The 27,555-nt window shown below is 43.2% G+C and overlaps 2 protein-coding genes across 3 annotated transcripts in view; one reads left to right on the forward strand and one right to left on the reverse strand.

The window, feature by feature from the left end:
* Plp1 (proteolipid protein 1) overlaps window positions 1-27,555 on the reverse strand; it is a 101,941-nt gene that overhangs the window by 59,776 nt on the left and 14,610 nt on the right. The window lies entirely within an intron of this gene.
* Window positions 2,924-27,541, forward strand: LOC101969868 (glycine receptor subunit alpha-4). 2 transcript variants are annotated; one of them, XM_005323401.4, is made up of 9 exons: window positions 2,924-3,415; window positions 7,056-7,186; window positions 7,455-7,522; window positions 8,165-8,388; window positions 8,526-8,608; window positions 10,483-10,623; window positions 14,302-14,516; window positions 19,553-19,702; window positions 25,684-27,541. In XM_005323401.4, the coding sequence occupies exons 1-9, from the start codon at window positions 3,345-3,347 to the stop codon at window positions 25,972-25,974; spliced, it is 1,374 nt and encodes a 457-aa protein (XP_005323458.1). In that variant the 5' UTR covers window positions 2,924-3,344; the 3' UTR covers window positions 25,975-27,541. The 2 variants fall into 2 exon arrangements, with proteins under 2 accessions (XP_005323458.1, XP_077890582.1); XM_078034456.1 differs by lacking the exons at window positions 14,302-14,516; window positions 25,684-27,541 and having other exon boundaries at window positions 2,926-3,415; window positions 19,553-19,668.

The raw sequence follows: 27,555 nt of genomic DNA on the forward strand, positions 1-27,555 counted from the left end.
CCTCACACAGGAAGGGATATTTCCTCCCAGGAAACTGACCCCGTCATGCTGTCAGCTCTCCGGGATCCCATGGGACATATGGGAGGCAACACTATAGACAATGAATACATCCCCAGAAGCCTATGCCTTCCATTAGGCAAGAACTCCCGAGTGTGAGGTCACAGGCCCAAGGGGCAAGAGAATAAAAACTGCTTCCTTGTTTCTCCTTATTACCATTAGCTCATACTTGCCCCCTCTCTCTGTGTGTCAAACTTATCATTCTGCTTTGACACAGAGAGATAGAGAGGCAGTGAGCTTGAGAAAGTACCCCTGGGTGCCCAGGATGCATCTTTTAATAGATGATCCCTAATTGCTATAGTATACTGGGGATTTGGCAGGTAATGTGTCTTTGCTGTCAGGGAACTCTCAATATAATAGGAGGGAGAGAGACGAGTATGGGAAAGTGTGGTAGAGTATGACCATGCTGAGAAGGATGAGAGTCCTGAGGGAACATAAGGGAGGATCTCCTGACTCAGACCTGAGGGTACTGGGGGAAGTTCAAGAAATCATCTTTGACAAAGTGACAACAAAATTCAGTCCAGAAGGGAAAGAGTGTAAGGAAGAGTACTTTTTAGGGATCAGCAAATGAAAATACTCAGAACTGGCCAGGCATGGTGGTGCATACCTGTACTCCCAGCCACTCAGAAGGCTGAGGCAGGAGGACCATAAGTTCAAGTCCAGCCTAGGCAATTTAATGAGACCTTGTCTCAAAATAAAACAGAAAAAAAAAAGGCTGGGGATATAGCTTAATGGTATAGTACTTGTCTAGCATTTGCAAGGCCCTGGGTTTGATTCCCCTGTTCTGGGAGAAAAAAGAAAACACTCAGAACCAGAAAGACAAAATGGACAACTCTGGACACATCAATGCAAGAAGAGGAGTAACCAGATCACACAGTCTTGGATTGCAGCCTGATAGCAATGGGGAACTGTTGAGGCAGGGGAAGTGAAATGATTGATCAGGGTTGTCAGAGGTAGGAAGTTACACAAAGGAGACAAGTCTCCCCCACCCCTTCATTCCCCATCCTGGAGCGCTGCTCTGAGAGGTTCTGTAAGGCTCAGTTCAGGGCCATGTAGTGGAATTGTTATACTTGGGAGAAACAAGGAGGAAGGGTGGGCAGACAACAGGGTGGCTAAAGATGTTTCTAGGATAATTAACATTTTGCTTTGCAACCATATTGCCACTATTTGAGGCTTATAATGTTTTCAGTTTCAATCCCAAAAGCTCAGCTCACTCATCAATATTTCAGCATATATTCTTGAAAATTATCTTCTTCCCTTTCACTTGTGGTTTCAAAATTCCTCTTCCTTAATAATAAGACAGGCAAAGAGAGATGCTGTACAAGTTCCATGCGTGCATATTTTGTTATTAATCCTTCTATATAGCCAATGGGCCACCTGAGAACAGCTTCCAATCCTCATAAACACCTCTCTGACCAGGTTGGGGAGGCTGCAATCAGCATTAGGACTGAACCATGTAAAGTGGCATGGACCGTTTCCCCAATACATACTCAAATTCAGCAGACCTGCAGGATGCAGTGGTACATGTCTGTAATCCCAGTGGCTTGGGAGGCTGAGGCAGGAGGATTGAGAGTTCAAAGCTAGCCTCAGCAATTTAGCAAGGCCCTAAGCAACTCAATGAGACCCCCTGTCTCAAAATTTTAAATACAAAAGGGGCTGGGGATATGGATCAGTGGTTAGGTGCCCCTGGGTTCAATCCCTAGTACCTCCCCCCCCCCAAAAAAAAAAACCCAGCAGACCTGGTGGCTGAGTTTCCACTGAAAAGTCTTGGATTCTCACTGATATAATTTAGGAAGAAAGAATCTGAGACTGAAGGTACAAGGGAGCTAGAGAGAAAAGAGAAAGGGAGCAAATTGTGAGAGAGAAAGAAGAGAAAGACACAGAAGGTGAGACACAGAGAAGAAGCAGGGAGGGAGACTGGAATGGAGAGAGGACAGATGAAAGAAAACTTCAGTGAGAGAGGGGAAAAAGAGAGAAAAAGAAAAGGAGGGAGGAAGAGGCACTGGGAGGGGGAAGTCCCAGAGCTGTTTAGATGATACACAGGAAAGTTTGGGCAAGGGTCAGACAGGAGAAAATGGAGCTGCTGAAGCACCTGGATGCCAATAAGCAAATGTGCAGAAGGCAAGGGAGGAGGCAAGCCCACCCTCTCGCCTCTTCTCCATCCAGTGCTAGAGGCAGTTAGGTCTCTGTGTCCTGCCCCCACTGGTATTCCCCTGAAATTTGCAAAACCTGCAGTGTCCCAACCTTGCTCTGTCCTGCCCCTACCTAGGACAGTTGTCCCTTCCCTTGAGCAGCATTAGGGAAGGATTGTCAAGGAGGAAGGATTCTGAGAGCCATAGAGGACCCCAAGCCCCCCAGGGATGGCCTAATGGAGGAAGGCAGGGAAAAGAAAATAAATCTATAAGCATAATGGGCAGGCAGGCAGGCAGGCAGGCAGGCAGGCAGACAGACAGACAGACAGACTCTCAGGCAGTCAGACTACATAGAAGGGCTCTGAAGTTCCTCTATCATCCATTCACTGTGCCTCCATCCAGAGAGTGAAAAAAAGCATTGCCCCTGCCCTTTAGCCTCCTCCTTCCCTCCTTTCTGACCTAAAGCTATTACCTTGAGGATACCCAGTGGCTGTTGCCTAACCCTTCTGAGGTCTTTTTTACAAAAATCATTGGAACTTTACTGCTGAGCCCCAGTTTGGCTCCAGGCTAAAAGGAAAGTGGTTGAGTGGGGGGGCAGCAGGGCCACTTATGTGCCCTCCTCCAGCTGGAGAGTTGGAGGCTGGACAGAACACCTCTGGCTCTTCTCAAGCAGTAGCAGCAGCCCAAGCTCCTCCCCAGCACAGGGACACACTCTGAACCCCACTCCAGCTGCTGGTGACTGTGCCTTTAAATTGCTGCTTTCAGAGGGTGCATCTAGGGGGAGGTGGGAGGGAGGGAAACATCTTTCTACCGGTCTCCCTCCTCCCTCCCCTCCAAGACTCTCCAGGGTTTAGAGGGTGATTGCTGCCCAAAGAGAATCTTTTTTGGTTCCCTGGCTGGCAAGCTGAGGCCCTCCGCAGCCCAAGGCGAGCCCAAGCAGGAGCCGGTAGGGTTATCTGTGTCAGGATCATTTCCAGGGGAATAGTTCTGGCCCCTGACTGATAAAGACAGGGCAGAGGAGAAGAGGCAGAAGAGGAAAGAGAGCGCAACTCCTAGCCCAAGTTGGAGGAAGGTTCTATATTTTCGGCGTTCCCACAGGGATATTCCCCTCACCTTGGCAGCCAAGCTGAGAAAGGGCTCCAAGGTCCCCACGGAATGACAAGTCTTGTTCCTGCAACCCTCTCCTTCCTTCTTCTGTGGACTCTGCCAGGGCAGGTCCTCCTCAGGTGAGCTAAGTGGGGTGAGAAGAAGGTGCATGCAAACACTGGCAGGAGGTTGGGGGCAACCTGGGCAGCGGGCACAGTTTCCTCTAAGTTTACAAAAAGCCCACAGTCTGGAGGGTTCCAGGGGAGGGCACATGCTTCCCCAAACAGGGCTCAGGAGCTTTCCATTAGAGATGTCAAAGCTGGTAGGAAGTCTTCTGCATGGGCAAGTTTCCTGGGCCTGGGGTAGGGGCTAGGTAGCTGAGCCCCCAAATGGAGGCCATCTAACTTGCCACCTAATCCTGTCTCCCTACCAGCTGGGCCACATCCTGCTCAGTTCCCTAAATACAACAGCAATATCTGGCAGCTGCCTGCGCAAGAGTCTTCAAGTAATACAGGTTTTCCCTGAGACCACATGAAGATGGAGATGGGCTGCCCAAACTTTGGCCTTCTGCAATCACCCTATCACCCTGACTGTGCATACATGGCTTCTCACTGTCCCTTGAGGGGCACCAAGTAGCAATCATTTCCTGGGCTTGCATGCAAGGCATGCTTGGGCTCCTTGTAAATGTCTCCCAACCAACTGCCCCTTTCTCGTTAGGTCAGGAGCCAGTCTAGGTTGACAGGATGAACTGAGCAGGAAAGATAGTATGGCTTGGACTGAAGTGCATCCCAAGAGCAGTGTACCCCAAAGCAGAAGGAGCAAGTGTCACTGCAGTATCCTCCTCCCCCTCTTAATCCAAGGAACACCCCAGAGCTGCTTGTTTCTGAGGAGTCTCCTTATCCTACTGCTTGCAGATACACTGGCTGGCAGGCAAACAAGGATGCAGAGCACAACAATAAACTTTAGGCTAAAAAGTAGCTCAGAGTGGAATGGCAGTTCACCTGGAGTTGACAGGAGGATATAGGAAAAAAGGAGGGCATGAAGCTGCGACTTGCTGGCCCTCTTGGAAGAGAGGCTGCCTCAATGACCCAAGCTCCAGTGGCAGCTTTTCTACTTGGGTTTGGAGACTGAAGGCGATTAGAGCAAGATGGGCAATTTGATATGCCCATATGAACAATATGGAAACTGAGGCCTAAAGAGGGGGAATGACCAACCGATGTTGTTCTGGTATTTAGTAACTGATTCAGAGTTCTCCTCTTACCCCACCTCAGGGCCTTGTATGAGAAAGCCTGTCAGTTCTGGAACCTCCTAGGTCCTGTCAGTGTTTGGGACTTTTGCAGGAATGAAAGGGAGGAAGGAGTGGCTGTACACAGTCACTTTCCTCTCAGGTCCTCAGACAAAGTAGCCCCAGAAGTGGGGGCCAAAAGAGGAATTGGGGCTGAAGACAGCTTATCCCACAGTGTATGTCGGGTTCCTAGGGTTGATACTAGTGGGAGAAGTGACCTGAGAGTGGGGATGAGGACAGTAGAGGGTCTGGTTGTTCCATGTGCAGGGCCATGTGGCCTCCCAGAAGGCAGGTGGCCAGCAGCAGAAGCAGCACCTGGCTAACATGGACATCCTGTGGTGAAGTTGCAGACTTCTGCTTGCTCCAGCACCACCACCAGCCTCCTCGGATTTCCACAGCCTGCTTAGGCCACTTGCTCTGGCTGTTCCTGCTGGGGGCCAGGATAGCCTCTGTCTCCAGGGTAAGGGTTTTCCCCTGCTTGGGGGAATTCAAGGAGATAAGACTCTAGGAGGTCATGGAAGAGCTGCCACTGAACTTCCTCAACTCTAGTTCCTTGGCAGCTCACCCTGCCACACTTGCCTCATAGTACTGTGGTAGACTTGGTCTGAAGTCAATAGCTCTGGGTTCAAATCTTGGCTTTATTATTTGCTAGCTAGATGACTGTGAGGATATCACTTCACCTCATGAGTCCTCAGCCTCCACATGTATATATAGTTGGCCCTTCATATTCATAGGTTCCACATGCATGGATTCAAGCAACCATAGGTCAAAATATGTTGAAATAATAGCACCTGTACTGAACATGTACAGACTTTTTTCTACCATTATTGCCTAAATGTACTAGTATAACAAGTATTTGCTTAACAGTTACAACGTTTTGGGTCTTATAAGTAATCCAAAGATGATTTAAAGCACACATGAGAATGTGCATGGGTTATATGCAAATATTACATCATTTTATATAAAGGATTTGAGCATCTATGGATTTTGGTATCTGAAAGGGGGTCCTAGAATCAATCCCCCATGGATAACAAAGCATGAGTATATTAGGGATGATCAGAAGGGACTGATATGAGAACTAAATGAGATATTGTATGTGAAGAGTTTAATATGGTGTTTTAGCTATTTTTATTATTCTATTGGTCACTGGCTGGTGCATGGGAAAGAGAGGCCCACTGGCTCAAAGAAGACTGAGACTCAGAAGGACAGCAGCCACCCTGCTGCCCAGTTCCACAGTAAGAGCAGCCATGTCAGCAGTGGAGCTGATTGTCATACCTGGCACAAGGATGATACCAAGATGAAGTAGGAGACACCTGGCCTAGCTAGGAGTCCAGCCTGAGCTCTGCCCCTGCCCCCAAGGTTTTGCTGAGTTTCTGGTCCCTAGTCTATATATTGGCTGGTAAGCTGGTAAGCAGGCATGCCAAAGAGACTTTTCTGTACTTGAAAGAAAACTTCTCAAGGGAAAAGGAAGCTGGCTTCTAGGCCAGGCCAAAGAATACTGGCCCCTTCCTCAAAATCAGGCTGTTCAGGGGGAAAGATGGGAGTTAAGCTTCTTTGCATGATCACCCTACTGGGGGGTTTTCCCATGAACAGGGACCTGCTTCCTCACAATAGTTGAGTACACCTGCTAGCAGCGGCCATGGCCCTGAATCAAAAGAACTCAAAACCTAGCTTCTTGCTACAACAAATGCTAAAAGCCACACCTCCCTCTTCAGAAGCAGGGCCTTACATCCTGTTCATTCTCACGTGAAGCCCAAGTAACTGACACCAATACTCAGGGATGTAATTTGTCCCTAAACCCCTCCCATCCTTGGCCAAACCAGATTAGCTGAACATCCCAATGGCCCTATCATAATCAAAACACTGCAGTGAGATATCACTCTTCTTTGAGTACTTTCAAAGCACCTTCACAAAAAGAACACTGTACAAGAAGACCACAGTATGATGTTCAAATTCTAACCCTGTATCTGACCAGCCCTGAGACTGTGAACAAGTCACTCCTTTTCAAACCTCCATTTTCTCATCTGTAAAATGGAAATAACAATCCTCACCCTACAACTCAATGAAAATTATAGGGTTAAAAAAATCTAATCTTGGGGCTGGGGATGTGGCTCAAGTAATAGCGTGCTCGCCTGGCATGCGCGGGGCATTGGGTTCGATCCTCAGCACCACATAAAAATAAAAGATGTTGTGTCTACTGAAAACTAAAAAATAAATATTAAAAATTCTCTCTCTCTCTCTCTCTCTCTCTCTCTTTCTCTCTCTCTCAAAACAATCTAATCTATGTGAAAACCATTTCCTAGGACTAGTGGCTGAGCTGTCATGTTGGCTTATGACTATTATTGTTCTCCTCATTTTGTACACTGTTACTCAGAGACCCATTCTCTCTTATCTTCCTGCTTGATGAGGAGGTCAGTCAGAGGTAGATAAGGATGAGAATGGAGAGTCTCTGACAAATGCAACTGGCCTCAGACTTCTTTACCTCTCGTGTCCAGGGTGGCTTTGGCAAAGGAGGATGTCAAATCTGGAAACAAGGGGTCTCAGCCCATGTCCCCCTCTGATTTCCTGGACAAGCTTATGGGGCGAACATCTGGATATGACGCCAGAATTCGACCCAATTTTAAAGGTAAGAAAAGTCATTCTATAAAACTATTCCCTCCTTACCACTTTTTGTGACACACTACCCAGTCAGCCCTTGTGAATTGCCTTAAGGAAGAAGGCTGGTATTCCAGGGCTAGTTTTTATAGCTCAGAAACAGCCTCCCCTCCTTGTAGTCCAAGGGCCTATGTAGCTGGCACTATCTTCTCCCAGCCTGAAGCTCAGGGAGAGAGACCTCAAACCTAGTCCCTGCCTTCTGGAATGCCCTGCCAATGGGCTGTGCTTTGTACCTTTAGGCCCACCTGTGAATGTGACCTGCAACATCTTCATCAACAGTTTTGGCTCCGTCACCGAGACCACCATGGTAAGGAGTCTTCCTGTTCCCCTTTCCACCCCAATGTGAATGGAGAAGCCAACCAGGCCACACACATTTCATACCTCTATTGTCCACTTCCTGTTTCATTGTCATGGCTAAAGCCATAGGGGTCTGAATTTGGCCACTGAGAGGATATTTTTCCCTAGCCTTAGATTTCTATAGTTAAAGATGAACTAGCTAAGCAACAAATACATGGCCAAATATGTGAAGTAGCTCCATGCAGACAACAAGCTTTGGAATTAGACAAACCTGGGTTCAAATGCTGGCTCTACTAACTAACAGTGGTGTTAAGGTATGTCTACTTAAATCTTTCTTGGTCTCAGTTTCTCATCTGTAAAATAGAGATCATGATAGCACTCTCCTCAAAAGATTGGTGTAAAATTTAGATGAGATGATACATATAAATAAAGCACTTAGCAGAGAGCTTGGCACATAGTAGATGCTTAAATAAATACCTTTTTCCTTCCCATCTTTGCTTTATTAGCCCCAAACAAGCTCCTCCAGTGAAAAATGCCTACTGTCCCCAATATGCCCCAGCATTTCCTCCTCATGACTCTCCTGCTCATGTAGGGTTGCTGAGCCCCTGGAAATAGCACTGCCTCTGATGGACCCATATCTGCACTCTCCCAGGACTACAGAGTCAATGTCTTCTTGCGGCAGCAGTGGAATGACCCTCGCCTGGCCTACCGAGAATATCCTGATGACTCTCTAGACCTCGACCCCTCCATGCTGGACTCTATTTGGAAGCCAGACCTTTTCTTTGCCAATGAGAAAGGGGCCAACTTCCACGAAGTGACCACAGACAACAAATTGCTGCGCATCTTCAAAAATGGAAATGTGCTCTACAGCATCAGGTACACCCAGTGAATGGCCAGGAGAATTTGCATCAAGGGGAAGAAGACAGATGGAGGCTGAGGGTGGAAGAAGTGTCCCCTATGCAATGTTAGATCCCAGTAAGCTGATGTCACTTCTTTCTTACTGTCACCACCAGATTGACCCTCATTTTGTCCTGCCCAATGGACCTCAAGAACTTCCCTATGGACATCCAGACCTGCACGATGCAGCTAGAAAGCTGTAAGTGTCTCTAGAAAGTCATGGAGCAAGGCCTGAAACAGCAGCTAGTAAACCCCATCTCATGACATCCCAGGTATTAAAAGGGCTACTCAGAGTCAGGCGGGGTCTACACAAGCACACACAGACAATTCTTGGCACAGATGAGACTAGAATCTAGGGTTTTCTGACACTCAGTCCAGTACATTTTTCCATTTTCTGGTCTAGATATTCCAAAGACTAGGACATGGGATAGCACAAGCCTGATACACAAATATGCTTGTAATGACTATGGAGGGGGATTTGAAAGGGTGTCCTCTGCCTAAAGATATGTTCCCTTAGTATTTCCTTGAGTTAAGACCTTAAAGATGTCTATAAAATGCCACTGTTGGGCAGGGTAGGGTGTTCTCTGAACTCTGATTCCCATGAACAGAGATAATTATAGAGAAGTAGGAGAGGATAGTTTCAAACATAGAAAAGTGACTAGAAAGGAGAAGTCACCCAAGGGTTCCTCTTTGGCAGAGGTACCAGTCTATGAAGGCTGTCCTAAGTGCAGAGGAGCCAAAGGATGGCAAGGCTGGTCTGTCACCTGTTTCCATTCCTTCCCCATCTCCTGGGTGAGTTGAGACAAAATCAGAAGACATCCACAAGGTCCTCAGAGAAGTCATCTCATAAGGCTATTTCTAGTACATAATAACAGTGACACATAGAATGTTTCCTGTGGTCAGCTCTTTAAGAATTTTTAAACCACAATCACATCCAGGTTCCCATAATCCATTTACAACAACTTTGAATACTGAGCAGAGCTGGGCATGATTGTGCATAATTAACAATCCCAGCAGCTCAGGAAGCTGATACAGGAGGATCATGAGTTCAATGCCAGCCTCAGCAATTTAGGGAGGCCCTAAGCAACTTAGTGAGAGCATATCTCAAAAAATAAAAAAGGAACTGGGATGTGGTTTGGTGGTTAAGTATCTCTGTGTTCAATCCCTGGTATGGAAGGAAGGAAAGAATTATGGAAGAAAGGAAGGGAGGGAGGGAGAGAGGAAGGAAAGAAGAAAGGGAAGGAGGAAGGAAGGAAGGAAGGAAGGAAGGAAGGAAGGAAGGAAGGAAGGAAGGAAGGAAGGAAGGAAGGGAGGGAGGGAGGGAGGCAGAAAAATAAATAGAGCAGCTGCTGTTCTCATTAAACAGAAGGGGAAGTGACTCACCCAAAGTCACACAGCTACTCTGGGTCAAAGCCCTACACTGGATTCTGTGAGCCTTAGTGTTTTTGTTCCCTTCTTGACTGACATACAAGAATTGGTACTATAAATGGCATGAACTTTCATGAACTGCTCTCTGTGAGAGATTTGCATATTCAGATAGTAACCCTAAATTTGTCCCAATTCAAGGCTCTGGCTAGGAGTCTGTGGTATGCACATTGTCCCATGCATGACTGGCAAGATATAAATAGCTCTCTCTTCCCTGAGGTGAAGTGGCAGAAGCCCTGGCTCTGAGGCTGGCTCAGCTCAAGACATGTGGTCAGTACACATGCTTGCTCCTCTGGGCTTAATATATAGCAGGATGTTCCCAGCTGGGGCCCTTGATATCATTCCAACCCTCCTGGCCTTCATTCTAGATCTGCCAGAATAATTCTTCTTTGGGCCTTTCTCATGCTTTTGAACTTGGTAGGAGGGTAGGAGAGGAGTCTGGAATCTTCTTGACTTACCCACTTAGGACAGGCCCATGAGACAAATGAACAAATATCCTTTTAGGAAAAGTTTCCCTTTCCAAGATGAGCTGCAGTTCCTAAACCCCAGGACATGTTTTTCATCTGTTCTTGCCTGCTTGTTTTAACACTACCTCTAACCCTACCCAACACCCATTCTGCAGCTCTCTGCCATCTCTGTCCCTTGCAGTTGGCTACACCATGAATGACCTCGTGTTTGAGTGGCTAGAAGATGCTCCCGCTGTCCAGGTGGCTGAGGGGCTGACTTTGCCCCAATTTATCTTGAGGGATGAGAAGGATCTAGGTTATTGTACCAAACACTACAACACAGGTAAGAACCAGGCTTTTTACTTGCTAGGAGGAACACGAGGGCCTCCAGATGGGAAGCAAGGGAACAAGGCAGCTAGCCTCTACAGAAGTTCTAGTCTAGGTGAGAAATGATGCTATGTGCTTCATAAACTATATCTCATTGTGGTCATGATTATCAACACATTTTTCAGTAAGAGAACACTGAAGTTCTATGAGGTTACATTAATTGTCCAAGTTACACAGCTTTTAAGTGGCAGATTCAGAATTCAAATCCAAATCTAAATCCAAAGCCCATATTCTTGTCCCTGTCACATGAAATAGAGCTGTGACAGTGAGTAGCAGGAATTTTCCACTTTTCCTGGGGCCAACTTTGTGTGAAAGCTAGGAAATCCACATTTCAAAGTAGCCAATGGCTGTGCTGAACAGGGAACAGGCCTGAGAGTAGCAGCCAGCTTAGCATCCATATCTCTCAGGTGTGAAATATAGGTCTAGAAGTGGAGAGAGGCTGCTTTTCTAGCCTGAGTGTCTACTCTTTGCAGCTTCCCTAAGAGTTGCTGATTCCTCATTTCCCCTGATAATTTGTGAGGAGCTCAGATTTTAAGATAGAGGTAGCAAACTGAAGGGAGGGAGATCCTGGGTCCCTCCTAAGGTGTTCTGATATATTTTGGGTGCTCCTTATCAACATGTGTGTGCACATATGTGAGATGCATGGGTGTGGGGAATGGGTAGAGAAACAGTTCACTGAATTCAGAAAAGGCCAGTGGAAGTAGACATTGATATAACATTTTTGGGCTAAAAAATTGGCAATTTTTATGTAGGTCAGTGGTTTTCAAACTTTGGTATGTAATATATTTCCCTGGGGAGTCTGCTAAAATGTTGATTCCTGGACTCTACCTCTCAGGCATTCTAATTACACATGCCAGGAATGATGTCCGGAAATTTGCATTTTAACAAGCATCCTGAGGATTGAGGATTCTAATGCAGGTAATCCAGGAAAAAAAATGGTACTTTGAGAAATTTTTTAATCTACAAGTTAAATTTTTTTGTACTTGTTTATCAGGAATTCCACTCCTTGGAATGTATTATAAGGAAATGTTCCAACACATCACATTGACTTTAGACCCCAAGATGGCTCCTGGGTCACTGTTTATACTGCCCAAACCTTGGAATTGTTCTCACTATCCACCAGTAGGGCAAGGTTAAGTGTGCCTGCTTGGAGCAATAGTATGCAGACATTAAAAAGGATGCTTGTGCTGGGTGTGGTGGTGCACACCTGTAATCACAGTGACTCGGGAGGCTGAAGTAGGAGAACTGCAAGTTCAAAGCCAGCCTCAGCAACTTAGTGAGGCCCTGTTTCAAAATTAAAAAAAATAAATAAACAAAAAGGGCTGGGGATGTGGCTCAGGGGTAAAGCACCCCTGGGGTCAATCCCTCAATCCCTGGTAAAGGAAGGAAGGAAGGAAGGAAGGAAGGAAGGGAGGGAGGGAGGGAGGGAGGAAGGGAGGAAGGGAGGAAGGGAGGAAGGAAGGAAGGAAGGAAGGAAGGAAGGAAGGAAGGAAGGAAGGAAGGAAGAAAGAAAGATGCTTGCAAGGTTCTTGTATTTACATGGAAATGTACAAATTTTAAAAAGTAAGATTCAAAGTTGAATACACAGAAAAATTGTATTGTGATAAAAGAAACAAACAAAAAACATGCATTTAAAATCCTAGAAGGAAATATGAGCACTAAATGTAAAGTAGTGTAATACAACAGATATGAGCAAGAACTTTGGAGTCAGATAGTCCTGAGTTTGGATTCTGGCTATATTATTCACGAGTTGAGTGTCCTTGAGAAACATAACAATCCCTTCATATCTTCATGTCCCTATCTGTAATATGGGAAATAATAATAGTACCTGCCTCAAAGATTTACTATAGTTTTAAATGAGATAATGTCAGGGTACTTAATAAGGGCTTCATAAATGTGAGCTTATGAATATTATTATTTTCCCCTTCTTATTTTTTTTCTAGTGCATTGGCCCCAGGCATCTGTACCAGTGCTCTGCCTCTCCTGTCAGCCGCCTTCTAAACAAGTATTAATTTCATAATGAAAAACAACTGCTATTACAGGAAAAGGAAGGAATGAACAAAGGGAAAGAAAATGTATAGGTACTTAGTAAAAACATGTCATGGCAAGAAGATCAGAGTGGCATGAGGTAGGGTAGGATCAGGGAACAGTAGGTAGTCATAGTGTTACACAGGTTCTCAAAACCTTCATCAGTCATTGATGAAATCACTCAGCTTGAGAAATCTGGTAGGCCTGGTAAGAGTAAGCCTGGATCAGGATAAAATAACAATACCATGTCCACAGGTTCTAAATCCAAGGATTCAACCAACTGCAGATAAAAAATATTCAAGAAGAAATTGCATTTATGCCAAACATGTACAGACTTATTTACTTTTAATATTTTTTTAGTTGTAGATGGACATAATACCTTTATTTTATTTATTTATTATTTTATGTGGTGCTGAGGATTGAACCCATTGCCTCACATGTGCTAGGCAAGCACTCTACCACTAAGCTACAACCCCAGCCCTAGACTTATTTTCTTTGTCATTATTCTCTAAGTAATACAGTGCAACAACTATTTACATATTGCTTATACTGTGTTAGGTATTATAAGTAACCTAGAGTTTATTTAAGGTATATAGGGGGATGTACACAGGTTACACACAAATCCTGTGACATTTTATATAAGGGACTTGAGCATCCACAGATTTGAGTTTTTGCAGAGGGGTCTTGGAACAAATCCCCCATGGAAATCAAAAGATGACTGCATATATATCCTCTCATTTTTGTTTGGGTTGTCTTAGGCTTCTTCTTCTGGAGAATCTATAAGCAACTGTTTTCTTAGCTTCAGGGTCATGGGAAGCAGGGTAAAGTGAAGATGGCTGAGCACTGGTACATGTACCTAGGGCTAATGTACCTTTTGTTGTTAGAATATAATGCTGCTGCCTAACGCTCTACGGGAAACTACTGCCCACTGTCCAGAGCCAGTCTCTGATGGGCATTGTTTATAGATGTTTGTTAAATGGCTTTTCTCACTTGCTTAAGACACAGGCAGTCTTTATCCCAGTACTGTTGCTAGACAGCTTCTGGGATACTAGCAGTTGCAAGCAAGGCTGCTTATATCTGAGTAGAGTCTGAACTAATTGTCTTGTTAATAATCATACAGCAAAAGTAATAGCTACTTATGAATTGAACACCTCAAATACATCATTTTATTCAATTTTTCCAACAGCCCAGTGATGGCACTGATATTGCGACTACTCTGTTTTATAGGCAAAGAGTCTGAAGTTCAAAAAGCTTGGGTGTTTTGCTCAGGGTCACACAACTAGTAAGTGAAAGGTTCAGGATTCAAACCCAGTCAGTCTGACTCTGGAGCCTTCTTGCTTTTATCCTCTTGCTGTGCTGTCACTCAAAAGACCTCCTGCTGGAAGCCAAATTGCTAGGAGCAAGAGGGCATGTCCTTTATGGCTGCTCTGGGAACTTTCTTAGTAGATGTCAGGCACTAACTGTGGCCATTTTCAAAGGCTCATTTATTGGCCCAGCTGAGGTGCCTCAAATTGTTCAACAGAGACAGGGATATCCTAGTTCTGCCACTTAGGATCAGCAGAAGGCTGAGGACCCAGGGCCTGATACTTCACCTCTTTCCTTGCAGGGAAATTCACCTGCATCGAGGTAAAGTTTCACCTGGAACGGCAAATGGGATATTATCTGATTCAGATGTATATCCCCAGTCTACTCATCGTCATCCTGTCCTGGGTCTCCTTCTGGATCAACATGGATGCTGCCCCTGCCCGTGTAGGCCTCGGTATCACTACTGTGCTCACCATGACAACCCAGAGCTCTGGTTCCCGGGCCTCTTTGCCTAAGGTGAAGAGACATGCAAGGGAACCTGCTTGTCATCAAGTTTCCCATTTCTCATTCATCACATGCTCCCTCCTGATCACTACTGACCTTGGATTTAAGGTTGAGAGGAGCAACTGAGTGGGAACAAGCATCCAACATACTGTCTTCCCCCACAACATATACCAATAATATAGATAACACTGTGGAGGCTGAGGTTAGGGATTCTGTCTGGTTAGGGAGTGAGTACTTTCTTCAGGACATACTAGCATGTCCAAGATCAAAAGACCCTCATCAAGTAAAAAGTCATACTCCCTCATGGTACAGATGAGGAAACACCTCAGATGGGTAAAATGACCTTCTCAAGGTCATGTCCCACCAGAAACAACCAAAGCAGTATCAGGATTCTGAACCAACTTCTGTCTTCTTACTATGGGAGAACCAAGATACTATTACAAAGAGATCTAGATATAGTGTCTATTTTTTGAAGATGAAAAAAAATTTGAGGTAGCAAATTGAAATTAAAGGCAGTAGACTCTGATCATCTGGGGCCTAGTTATGTTTTGATTACACAGAAAGATTTGTGCTGATGGGACTAGGAACAGCTCTCCCTGTCTCATGTCTTCCTGTAGGCAATTTAGAGGTCACCTCAAAGTCCTTACAGTCAGCAAGGCTCTGAGCACATCGGGGAGTTAGAACACTCATTTATTCAATAAGTATCTATTGAGCATTTACTATATACCAGACACTGTACTTGATCATGGAAAAACAATGGAAAGGAAAAACAACACAGTTTCTCCTAGATCTTTCAGTGAACATATTCCTTCTTGCTCTGATTCATTAGGAACCAGAACCTTTGATCTCCCTTCTCTCAGTTTTTGTTCATAATAAGACTTTTTACTTAGGGCAGGGGGTAATCTGGGACATTCATGGCAAATTTATGAATTTGCTATATGGGGGAATAGTGGTTAAGTGTATGAAATTAGAGTCAAGCAAATTTGGGTTTAAATCCCAGATTCATCATTTACTAATAGTGTGACCTTAGGTAAATTCCTTAACCTCTCTGTCTTACTCGAAACATGGGAATAAGAATGCTATTGCAGCTGGATATGGTGGCTCACACCTGTAATTCCAGCAGCTTGGGAGGTTGAGGCTAGTGGACTGTGAGTTCAAAGCCAGCCACAGCACTTTAGCAAGGCTCTAAGCAACTTACCAAGAACCTGTCTCTAAATAAAATATAAAACAGGCTAGGAATGTGGCTCAGTGGTTAAGCACCCTTGGGTTCAATCCCTAATACTAAAAAATAAAAAAGAATGCAAATATATATATCAATATACAAGGCAGTGTTTGACAATAATAACTACTCAATAAATGTTAATTATTATTATATTTACCATGTGTCAGATTTGAAAAGAAACGTGATGGATATGAGAAAGCAGCAGCTAATATTGACCCCAATTATTTTTGATCTGCTGAGAAACCATTGAGGTAGTCCAAAGTTCTAGAGAGAGAAATAATTAAGATCAGGATCAAGTATCCAAGGAAAAGTTATTGGGGTCACTTCCTGCAAATATGTTTCCTACATGGACAAGGATATTTATAAGGCTCTGAGAGGCAGGATGGATTTAGACAAGGACCACAGGGCCCAGGCTGGGCTGTGGTAGCTATGTTTTGATAGTGGCCTATATGGAAACCAGAGACAGTAAAGTAATTCAGCCCTAAGAACTCTGCCCTAGTTTATTGCTTCTGCCATATCAAGGAGATTCTTCTCTAACTCTGGGAGCTATTGTAATTTATGCCTTCCTTTTGCCAAGAGAACTTCCTTTTCTGGTCCCCTCCTGTGAGTGAGCACAATCCATCTGCTCCCAGGAATCACTTAGTTTCCTCATTTGGAAAAAGTAGACTTTATTGGGAGGTTGTTTGTTTACAACATTTTGTGCCTTCTTTTACCTCACTGGCCAATAAGCAAAATACCCAGGCATGCACCCCAAATGAAACAGCCTCATTAGTCAGCCCCACAGAGCAAGAAACTCAGTAACCTAGAAAGTATCTGCTCACTCTTGAGTTCGTGTAGCATTAAGTTCAGTGGAAGCCTTGAGAAAAGGGATGGAGCCAAGCCAGGGGACTCTTAATTCTACTCTACAACACAACTTAAGTGTCTAGGATGAAATTCTCAGAGACTTGCTTTGTAGGAGAACTCAGCTGGGGTGTCCATTCTCCATGATCCCATGAAACCACTCCTTTGCTCTTATGGGGGACCTCCAAAGACACTCACCACTATCTCTTTCCAAGGCCCTTGAATTCCACAAATGCAGATGCCTCAGAAAAGAGTAGAAGGGCTAAATGAAAGATTTTTCCAGGTTAGACCTAAAGTTGTAGAATAAAGGAAGGACCCAATTCTCTCTAGATCTTGTTATCTAAGTAGCCTTTAGCTCTCGGGGCAAGCAGTGGAAAGGAGAGCATAGAGAGCAAGTAGAAGCCAGTAGAGAAAAACTCATTACCAAACCATCTATCCATTCATTGATTTAAAAAAATTAACTATGTGCTAAGAACTCGCCTGGGCACTGGGACTAGAACAGTGACGAGCATATAAATAATCCCTGTCATGGAAGAGCTCACAGTCTAGTGGAGGGAATAGTCAGGTATGTGATGGATGCTAAGAAGGTATAGGTAACCTGGGCACATATACCAGGACAACCAAAACAGACTAGAAAGATCAGGGAAGGCTTCCTAGAAGATGTATGTATCTAAAGTGGAAGCTGGAGGATATATAAAAGTTATCTAAGTAAAAGACAGAAAGAAAAGCAGAGATTTGCTTCTTAGAAAACTACTAAAATAGTTCACCAAAGTGGATCATAGATTGCAAGGGGCATGATGAGGCTGGAGAGGTAGGCAGAGGCTCCATGTCATGATTAAGTGGAGTGTGGACTGTAGCATAAGGGTAATAAAGAACCACAAAGGGGTATAAGGTAGGGGGTAATATGATCAGATTTACATTTCATAAACAAAACTCACTACCATTTCGAAAACATATTGGAGGTGGCAAATGTAGAAGCTGGGAGACCATTTAGAAACTGTTGTAGTCCTTCAGATGAGCTATAATAGTAGGGGATGGACTCCTGAGATTTAAAAAAATATATATTGATACATCATTCATCATTAACAAGACATTATTCCTGGTGCTTAATGTGTCCTTTCCTTTGATGGTTCAAAGCCCTTCATTATGCTCCTTTGTCACTGACTCATCATTGATCTTCACAACACACATTTGCTATCCCTGGGGGCACAGTGGGACTGGGAGATGGAGAATGAAATAAGTGGCAAAGTGGAGACACCAAGGGATGTCTAATCGTAGTTGCCTGCAACCCATTACCACCCTTTGTGGTATCACCCTAAAACAACTAGAATAGGATTTCTCAGCCTCATAGCATTACTGCCATTTGAGGGAGATTTTTTGGTGTGTGTGTGTGTGTGTGTGTGTGTGTGTGTGTGTGTGTGTATACGTGTATACTGAGGGAAGGCTGTGCATTGTAGGATATTTACTGCCACCCTAAAATTTTACAACCAAAAATGTCACCAAACATTGCCAATTGATCCTCAGAAACTGAACAAAGTTTTTTTTTTTTTTCAGTTAAGAAATGCTAAGGTCAGGGGTTGGAGGTATAACTCAGTGGTAGAATGCTTGCCTAGCATGCCCTGGGTTTGATCCCCAGTACTAAAACAAAACAAAAACTAAGGTAAAGAATTATTCCATGAGACCTTCTCCTTACCTGGGATCCACAGCATCCTTGCTGCCCAACAAAACAGAAGCTGATGAAAGAAGTCATGTGTCCTGAATTCTACCCCTGTTGAGGAGCCTTATGCCATGAGCTCAAAACTAGGTAGAATTATATCTGGTTACGGAGGTGAAAGGATTTCAGAAATCTGAGCTCTACTCTCCTCCTGGTCCCACCCAGCTCTAGCCTTGTTCCAGGAGAGGTCCATGTTCAACCTCCACAAGGGTAGTAGGAGAGAAAAGTACTTAAAGACTGCCAAGGAAGGTAGTGAGAGGAGAGTACTAGAGTGAATAATTGCATGCCAACAGTGCATCCTCATGATACTGGCCTATTTTCCTCTCCAGGGTGAGCCCCATTCCTATTAGGCACTCTTAAAAAAGAGCAGGAAAAAACAGAACTCCCAATACACACCTTCACATTGGGTAATCTTTGCTAAACCCTTCTCTCTGAGCTTTAAGTGTCCTCATGTCTCTTACATGGGCATGGTGAACCCTGCCTAGTTACCATGAGGGTTGTAAGAACTTGAGGAGATAACACTGGCAAACAAATGCATTACTCGTGATTACTGTTGTTTATTGAAATAAAAGAATCAGAAGACGAATGAAAAGAATAATAAAAAGCAGAAGGAAGTCGGGCACGGTGGTGCATGCCTACAACCCCACTGGCTTGGGAGGCTGATGTAGGAGGATTGCGAGTTCAAAGCCAGCCTCAGCAAAAGCAAGGCACTAAGCAACTCAATGAGACCCTGTCTCTAAATAAAATACAAAACAGGGCTGGGGATGTGGCTCAGTAGTTGAGTACCCCTGAGTTCAATCCCTGGTATCAAAAAAAAAAAAAAAGCAGAAGCAGAAGTAGAAATGCAAGAAGAATATAAAGGAAGAAAGGAAAATAAGTACAGGGAGGAAATGCAGATGGAAATAGAAGGCGGAGAGTGCAGAGAGGTGAAAGATGATAAGTAGGGGCTGGGTTGTGGCTCAGTGGCAAAGTGCTTGCCTAGCATATGTGAGGCACTGGGTTCGATTCTCAGCACCACATATAAATAAATGAATAAAATAAAGGTTCATCAACATCTGCTTTTTTATCTTTAAAAAAAGATGATAAGTAACCCAATCTCTTTGACATGAGCTTTCAGATAATGGGACATATCATGGAAAGCTTCTTTAAAAAACAAAAGAAATTCAGGATAAAACTAAAGAACATCAGGCAGTTGATACAGGCTAGAAATCCATTGGATAGACCATGGAAGGATATCAAGATGGCTGACTGCCCTATCGGTGGATGTTATAGGTATCCTACGTGAAGGCAATTGACATCTGGATGGCCGTGTGTCTGCTCTTTGTGTTTGCTGCCCTGCTGGAGTATGCTGCTGTCAATTTTGTCTCCCGTCAGCATAAGGAATTCATGCGACTTCGAAGAAGGCAGAGGCGCCAACGCATGGTGAGTACAACTAAGGAGGTGCCCACTTTCTTTTTCCTTTGGACTCCTTCTTCCCTACTACTACTCCCACAAACCAAGACCCAACTTAAGCTGCAAGAACTGAACAAGCAGTCAGGAACCCTGGATTTTAGTCCCAGGCTGAGCACAGTTAAGCTAAGTACAATATCCCTTTGGTTTTGTTTCCTATGTATTCAATGGGACATTAACCCCTATAAGGCAGTATAGTAGAATGATTTAAGACCATGGGCATAGTGCCTAGCATACACTATGCACTGAAAATGTGTCAGTTAGTATTAGAACCTTACCAACTTCGTTCATATGACATTGCTTTGAGAAATAACAATGGTTGCTCCTGGCTCTCTCTGCACCAAGAAGGACCCCAGGTTTTCCACACTAATCAGTAGTAAAGAACTCAAGAGTCAGACATTGGTGCCTTTCTAGGGAGCATTATAAGAGGGTTCTTATAATTAAGTTAGAATTGAAAGAACACTACTTGCCTCTTCTGATTGTTGGATTTCTTCTTGATCTTCACTGGACACATCAGAGTTGTTGGGCTTGGACTGTTGTTCTCCCTCACTCTTGTTTGTTAACCCCATTTCTTCTACAGTAGAATGATCACCTAGGGAAATATAAGAGGAAGCTTGTTGTCATGACAACACAGGCAGTTTACCCTCAGTTGCCCAGACAATAGGTGCTAAGTAAGTTGTCATGACAACAGAGATACCTAGGCTATCCTCACAGAAGCAAGCTTCCAATTATGAGCAAAGCTAACAGTCTTTGCTAAGCTACATGCTAGTTGCTTAATCTCCAGGGACACAGAGTTCTGGTCTGTCTTCAACTGTGACTCTATGTTTTCTGCCTAATTTCAATACTTTAAAACTAAAGGGGCAAGTGCAGAATGACCTCTAGGGGATAGGAAACAATTACAGTTGCCTAGGGTGTATTGCGCCCTGGATTCGATTCCCAGCATCACACATATGCATACAGAATCCTGACTCTAGCCAGTGTGAACCACAAAGTATCTATGGTTTCATGCCCCTTGCTAAGGTCCTTCTCTGTAGAGGGTGGGGTTCCTGGATCATATAGGGGTTTGTCCAAATTTATGTACTCTTGCCTCACTTCATCCCTTTAACTGGGTCCTGGGCAGCATGCCCTCTAGTGGATTGATCCATAACTGCATGTCCTTGGGTAGGACTTTTTTGAAGAAAGACTTTCCTGTCCCATACCGAGGGTTAGGGCAGAAATATAGACTTGACAGGGAAAAAAAAGAGGATTCTCTTTCTTCTAAGCTAACTGTCTCCACTCCTTCTTTTGTTGGTTCAAACCTACTTGCAGGTACCAAAATCTTATTCTTACAGAGGGTCTGACCTTGACAACTTCTGAATGTTTTCTTTGGAAAAGAAAAGTAGGTCACCAACCAGTCCAGAGTCCCTTTCCCAGTTACATTGCGTGTGTTTATGTCTCAGCACCAATATATTGCTAAAGTTACCATAGACCCATTCCATGTTGACACTAGTCCCACCTCTTTCCCTGCGTTCACCCAACCCCCAACTGGCCACAAGCTGTCCCCTCCTGCTCATATATAGGTTGACCCTGAGTTCATAATGGAGTCTGTCATAACCAGTGCTCAATTATTACAAAGTTATAACAGCATCTTGGGGCCTGCTTAGGACCCTGAAGCCTTCCTGGAAGTGGTCTGGGGTTTACTATTAAGGTGAATAAATCTATGCCACAAATCATGTTCCTTTTCAAGTCTCCTAAAGCTACTGTCATTCCAGTAGAACTGTAAAGGGAATACTGGAGGCAACAGGCAGGCTGAACAAGTTGATGGAGAGTTCACCCATTACTAGAACCTCTCTGGGTCCTACCATTTCAGCAGAAGGAAATCCTTAGCCCAAAAAAAAAAAAAAAAAAAAAAGATAGGAGGGGCTATGGTATAGCTCAGTTGGTAGAGTGCTTGCCTCACATGCAGAGGCCCTGGGTTCAAACCCCTGTACCACCAAAAAAAAAAAAAAAAAAAAAAAGAAAAAGAAAAGAAAGAAAGAAAAAAAAAAAGATAGGAAAATAGGAGCCAGTCATCCCAGGGTCTTCAGGCTTCATCCTTTTCTTCTCTAATCTCTCCTCAACCACCCATTTTCACTACATGGTGATCTCCTTCCATGTCACTTACTAAAATACTTGAGGTTTTTTCCCATGTGTTTCTGCTTTATCTTCCCAGTTAGTCTACAAGATATATAGGGAAGGATGAAGCTCTATTTTTTGTCACCTCTGCAGGCCCTAGCACCGGGCTTTAAAAATAGCAACCATATAACGCAGCCCACCAACTTTTGCAGGCTGTTTGGTAAGGGTACTCTGTCAAATTGGACATAAAGAAAACCTTGCCATTATCAACAGAATAACTTGAAAATGGAAAGAATTTCCAAAGTACTGCCAAGTTCTCTCAGGAACTTAGTCCCAGAACTCTGTTTATCTCTGCCATCCTCCATCCAGCACCCTCCCCCACCTCCAGTCTCTCTTTCCTGCCTCTCTCACACGTCAATACTGATTACTTCACCTCCCACACTGTGCCTTCACTCCCCAGCTTGATTTGGAATATCTTCTCTCTCTAGTTTCTCAGTCCTCCTCCCTTACAGATATCTGGGAAAAATGGAGTTCTGTGTCAACAGCAATAGAAGTCACAAAGTGGTATTTATGGCTCCATTTTCCCTCTCCAACACACACACACACACACACACACACACACACACACATTCACACACCTCAGAATTTGGCCAAAATGGATAAGACACAAATCCAGGACTCCCTCTTTCAGGTCACTCATCTTTATTCCTCCAGCTACAAGAAATACCTGTTAAAATCAAAAAGACCTAGACTCATTTATAAGCCATATTTTTTCTACTGTATGAAATGTCTTTTTATGGCCTGGGAAATATTTCCAAATAATTCCTTTTAGATTTACTGTGATTGGAGAAAGAAGAAATAATTGGATATAGAAACAGAAATAGCAGTTGTAATCTAACCTCCCCTGTAAAAATGAATTAGAGAATTCATGTGAGATGAGCCAAGTCCTGTGGTGAAAGACAATTGGAATTATCTTGAACATAAAGCTAAGACTTCCCTATTACAACCACTTGGGGTTAAGGTACACCACAACAACAAACTGTCTCTGGTCTACCCACATACAACTCTTTCCACAAAGACCCTAACAAATCAAGGATAGGGCAGCAAAGCTCTAGGGTGGGCAGACAGATTCTTTCCTATGCCAAAATACTAATCCCTTTCTGGAAGTCAAAGAGCATCAGGCCATTGTGCAGGGTGGGCAAGGAGTAATTATTTTTCCTGCAAAGTATTTTATAACCCAGGGAGTTTCACTTCTGAGTAAACTTTGGGTTTGAGATCTTGAAAGGATGCTGGCTGCATAAGAACAAAAAGCTCTTCTCTTCCTATATTCTGAAGCATGTGGCTCACCAGTCCATTTGTTCACTCCACCAAAGTCTACTGAGTTCCTGTTATGTTTCAGGCACAGAAGTAGACACTGGAAATACAGTAGTGAACAAGACCAACACAATGCCTACTTGACAGGCTTGCCCTCGTGACAGGTCAGCTTCTGGTGATACAATAATCAAGGGTTACTAGGACTTACCACACCAATGTCCAATTGGTATTTCAATGTGCTACCATAGCTGCAGAGGTCCCATTATGAAGATCCTATGATGTCCCTCTAACTGCACAAAATGTTTAAAATCTATTTGATCCACATTTTAAAAATATCTTCGTCATACCCATATAACACACCTGTATCTTGTTCTTATAATTATACTAACTATCTTAGGTAGCTGTATGGTGATTAACTCTTTCTGGTTTTCCTTGGTCTTCCCTAGTTTTAGCACTAAAGACTCAAGTCTCAGGAATCCCCTCAGTTTGGGGCAAACTGAGATAGCAATTGGCATTTCAGGTGATTTCTTTTAGATAACTGAAGATTTTGCCCCCAAACCTTCAATACTTTCTAAAATTATAAACATCTTTCAAGGATATATTTCTCAACACTTCCCTTTAGAGGAAGATAAAAGCAGGCTTGTTTGGGTCTTATATAAAATAAAAGTAAATAGGTTCTAAATGGGTGCCTGACACCCTCTTATATTACTAACACTCTATTGATCACTCAGGGGCTTTTGTCTTTTCTCTTTCCTATATCTATCTTTCTGTGCTTACTTCCTGGCTCCCATCTGATTATTGGATCAATGGACATTTTGTAGTTTGCCATATTACTTAGTGCTTATATAGAATTTACCCCCTCAATCTTAATGAGTTTATCATTATGCACATATTATATATGAATGGAAAGTGCATTGGGTAATAACTGTCACTCTGGATATATTGACCCTTGTGTCAAATCTGTTGCTCTGCTTAGAAGTACACATATCTGTAACAGAATCATTAGCTTTACGCTGCTTTGGATAACCCATTAAGTGATTTAAAACTTTTGGAATTCTCAGCTTTAAGTCAAGATAATTGAACTTTCAAAAGATACTACATTCAAGAAATACTATTTCTGAAGCTTTTGAAATTCATTAAAGTCAATTTCACCGAGTCTAAATATCTCAGCTCCACTATTTGATGTTTTATTTATTTTTTGGAACCAGGAATTAAACCCAGGGGCACTCAACCACTGAGTCACATCCCCAGGCCTTTTTAAAAATATTTTTATTTTTTTGTGGTGCCAGGGATTGAACCCAGAGCCTTGTGCATGTGAGGTAAGCACTCTACCAATTGAGCTATATCAAATTGACAAACTATATTTATATATAAATATATATATATATATATATATATAAACTATATAGTTATATTGGTTATGTGAGCCAATAATTTATGGTGCTAATCATGGCTGTACTTATAAAGATGGCTCAAGCACTCTAGTCCATATTTTCTCTATATTCTCCCATTTCTCATGAGACTGAGGTCTGGCCTTGTTTCTGGAGCCAGGATGACTTTCTGCCCTTGCTGGGGCACCCTCTTTTCCACTGCTGGAGAATATTCAGACCATTGCTACTAGTTTCTGATGTTTGTCATCTTAATATAGCTTTTTTTAAAATTTTTAAATTTTAAGACAGAGTCTTACTAAGTTGCTTAGGGCCTCAGTAAGTTGCTGAGGAGGCTTTGAATGGAATGTGCATTGGGTAATAAATGTCCTACCTCAGCCTCCCAAGCCACTGGGATTACAGGCATGTGCCACCATGTGCAGCTGGTTTTGTTCTTTTGTTACTACCAAAGATGACTTAATATTGAGATGTCCCTTACAGTTGGCATTTCACTGGATTTTAAATGACTTTAAATTATGTTATACATTTTTAAAAGGCAGCTCAGGGCCTAACTGTAAATACAGAAATTATAACATATCATATGTAGTACATATAGCTGCTTAGCCTTCATCTACCTCATGAAGAGTTTTGTGGCCATCAAAAAGCATGTGCCTGGTGAATCTGGAGACTATCATGCTAAGTGAAATAAGCCAATCCCCAAATACCAAAAGGTCAAATGTTTTCACTGATTTGTGGGAGCTAAACCACAATAAAGAGGGGTAATAGGGAAGAAACGAAATTCAGAAGATTAGACAAAGGGGGAAAAAAGAAGAGGGGAATGATAGGAAAAGGAAAGAATTAATCTGATATAATTTTCATATATATATATATATATATATATATGAAAATACCTAAGTAAATCCCACCATCAAGTGGATCCACAAGAATGGGGTCCTAATTAGAATAAGATATAACCTATGCTTGCATAATTTTTATCAAAACGGATTCTACCATCTGCATGATTAAAAAGAATCAATTTTTTAAAAAAAGCTTGGCTTGTGTATACAGCCACCTTCTCTGCATTAAGCTATATGTGAGATAGTTATGTGAGGCCTGGTCTTTATCCCTCTACTTTATAGGTTTGACCTCAACTTTTACCTTTTCTTCCTTGTAATCCAGGAGGAAGACATCATAAGAGAAAGCCGCTTCTATTTCCGTGGCTATGGCCTGGGCCACTGCCTGCAGGGAAGGGATGGAGGCCCAATGGAAGGTTCTAGTATTTATAGCCCTCAAACTCCAGCTCCTCTTCTAAAAGAAGGAGAAACCATGCGGAAACTCTATGTGGACCAGGCCAAGAGAATTGACACCATCTCCCGGGCTGTCTTCCCTTTTACTTTCCTCATTTTCAATATTTTCTACTGGGTTGTCTATAAAGTGCTACAGTCAGAAGATATCCACCAGGCACTGTGAATAAGGTGGAGGTTATAGAGTACAGCTTATGGCTTTCTGCTACTTCCTGGGTGGGCTTTCCCTCCCCATTAGACTCCACTGGGGAAGACAGTTCCTTCCCAATCTCCCATTCAGAATTTCCAACTACCTGTCCCAAAGCTATGTGAGCCAATACTGCATGGTGCCAATTGTGGCTGTACTTATAAAGACGGCTCATCTACCCTAGTCCATATTTTCTGTATATTCTCCCATTTCTCATGAGACTAAGGTGCCAAGATGACTTTCTGTTCTTGCTGGGACCCCTCCTTTCCTCTACTCCAGTGGAGAATATTCAGACCATTGCTACTAGTTTCTGATGTTTGTCATCTTAATATATACCAGTCCTCACCCTACCACCTCCCCCCACCAGATCCTAGCTCTTACTTGACCCTCTATCCCTCCTATCACAACCTCAAATAGGAAGTCTTTCCCATACTCAAGTGCTGCCTGTGTGACCCAGTCAGGTTTCCTTACAGTGAGAGGAAGACAAAGATATAGGTTTTATTCCTCTTAAAAAGAATGGAAGAGTCATAGGCTGAACAGGGCTAGGAAGGCATGTGAACATTGGGAATATGACCCAACAAAGGACTGTTCAAGTTTTCTGAGAAATTCAACACTATCAGAATTGGGGAAGAAACCCTTGGGACCTCAGAAAGATCACCCCTCCATATACACCTGAATTTCCTCATCTCAGAAATATCTATTCTATTCCATAGTTAACATGGTGGCAGGGTTCTTTATGCTGGATAGTATAAAGAGAAAAAAAAATCTTCTCAAAGAAAAAAAATCTTTATGAAATGTATAATGCTAGGAAACTCAATAAAAGTGAGATCAAAAGTAGTAGAACCCAGGAAAAGTATAAATATAGGAACCATCCTCGGAGAGTCTGTTGTTGACTAGATTTTCATTTGTTTCTTCTTTTTTCTCCCAAGTCTTTATTTTCCAGGACCCTCATTTAAAATTTGCTCCTTCATTTCCTTTTAATGAGCAAGTAATGGTGCCATGCAACCCTGTTCAGGTCAGAGTGGGCTTCAAAATTCCTGGGAAGGAACTAGGCATAAAGGATCGCTATCCTGGACAAACATTGACTCAACCAACCTCAGAGTAGTAGCTTTAGAAGTTAGAGAGCCATAATAAGTGTTGTTTGTTCATGCTTCTCTTGTTTCCCTTCTTCCTTCTATAGTAAGGAACAGTAAGAGATATAGCAGTCAGTTAAAGCTACTAGAAATGTCAGAATAGAGAGGTTGGTGTGGTATGTTTCAGGCCTAACATACCACTGCAATGTGGGGCAGTATGGGCCTGGTACACTAAATTCTTTGAATTACCCTAACTATGGAGGAACAGAAACAAGATATGAGAGATGAAAGTGTGGGAATAACAGCTGGACCAAGTGATCAAATAATCTCTCAGCCACCTTGACCTTTTCTCTGGAGCTAGAATAATTAACTATGTAAGTCCAATCTTCTCTCCCTATGTCTCACTCTCTCCCAACTCACTCACTCCACATGATATCCAATTGAAAGTCAATAAATCCAACGATCAAAGTAAATCCTATAGTCAAAC

Source organism: Ictidomys tridecemlineatus, chromosome X, assembly GCF_052094955.1.
Source record: "Ictidomys tridecemlineatus isolate mIctTri1 chromosome X, mIctTri1.hap1, whole genome shotgun sequence".
Lineage (NCBI taxonomy): Eukaryota > Metazoa > Chordata > Mammalia > Rodentia > Sciuridae > Ictidomys > Ictidomys tridecemlineatus.

Coding starts and splice junctions, on each gene's coding strand:
- LOC101969868 (XM_005323401.4), top strand. CDS start 3,345: ATGACAAGTCTTGTTCCTGCAACCCTCTCCTTCCTTCTTCTGTGGACT. Junction 14,517..19,552: donor CCCGGGCCTCTTTGCCTAAG/GTGAAGAGACAT, acceptor TGGATGTTATAG/GTATCCTACGTGAAGGCAAT. Junction 19,703..25,683: donor GGCAGAGGCGCCAACGCATG/GTGAGTACAACT, acceptor CTTGTAATCCAG/GAGGAAGACATCATAAGAGA.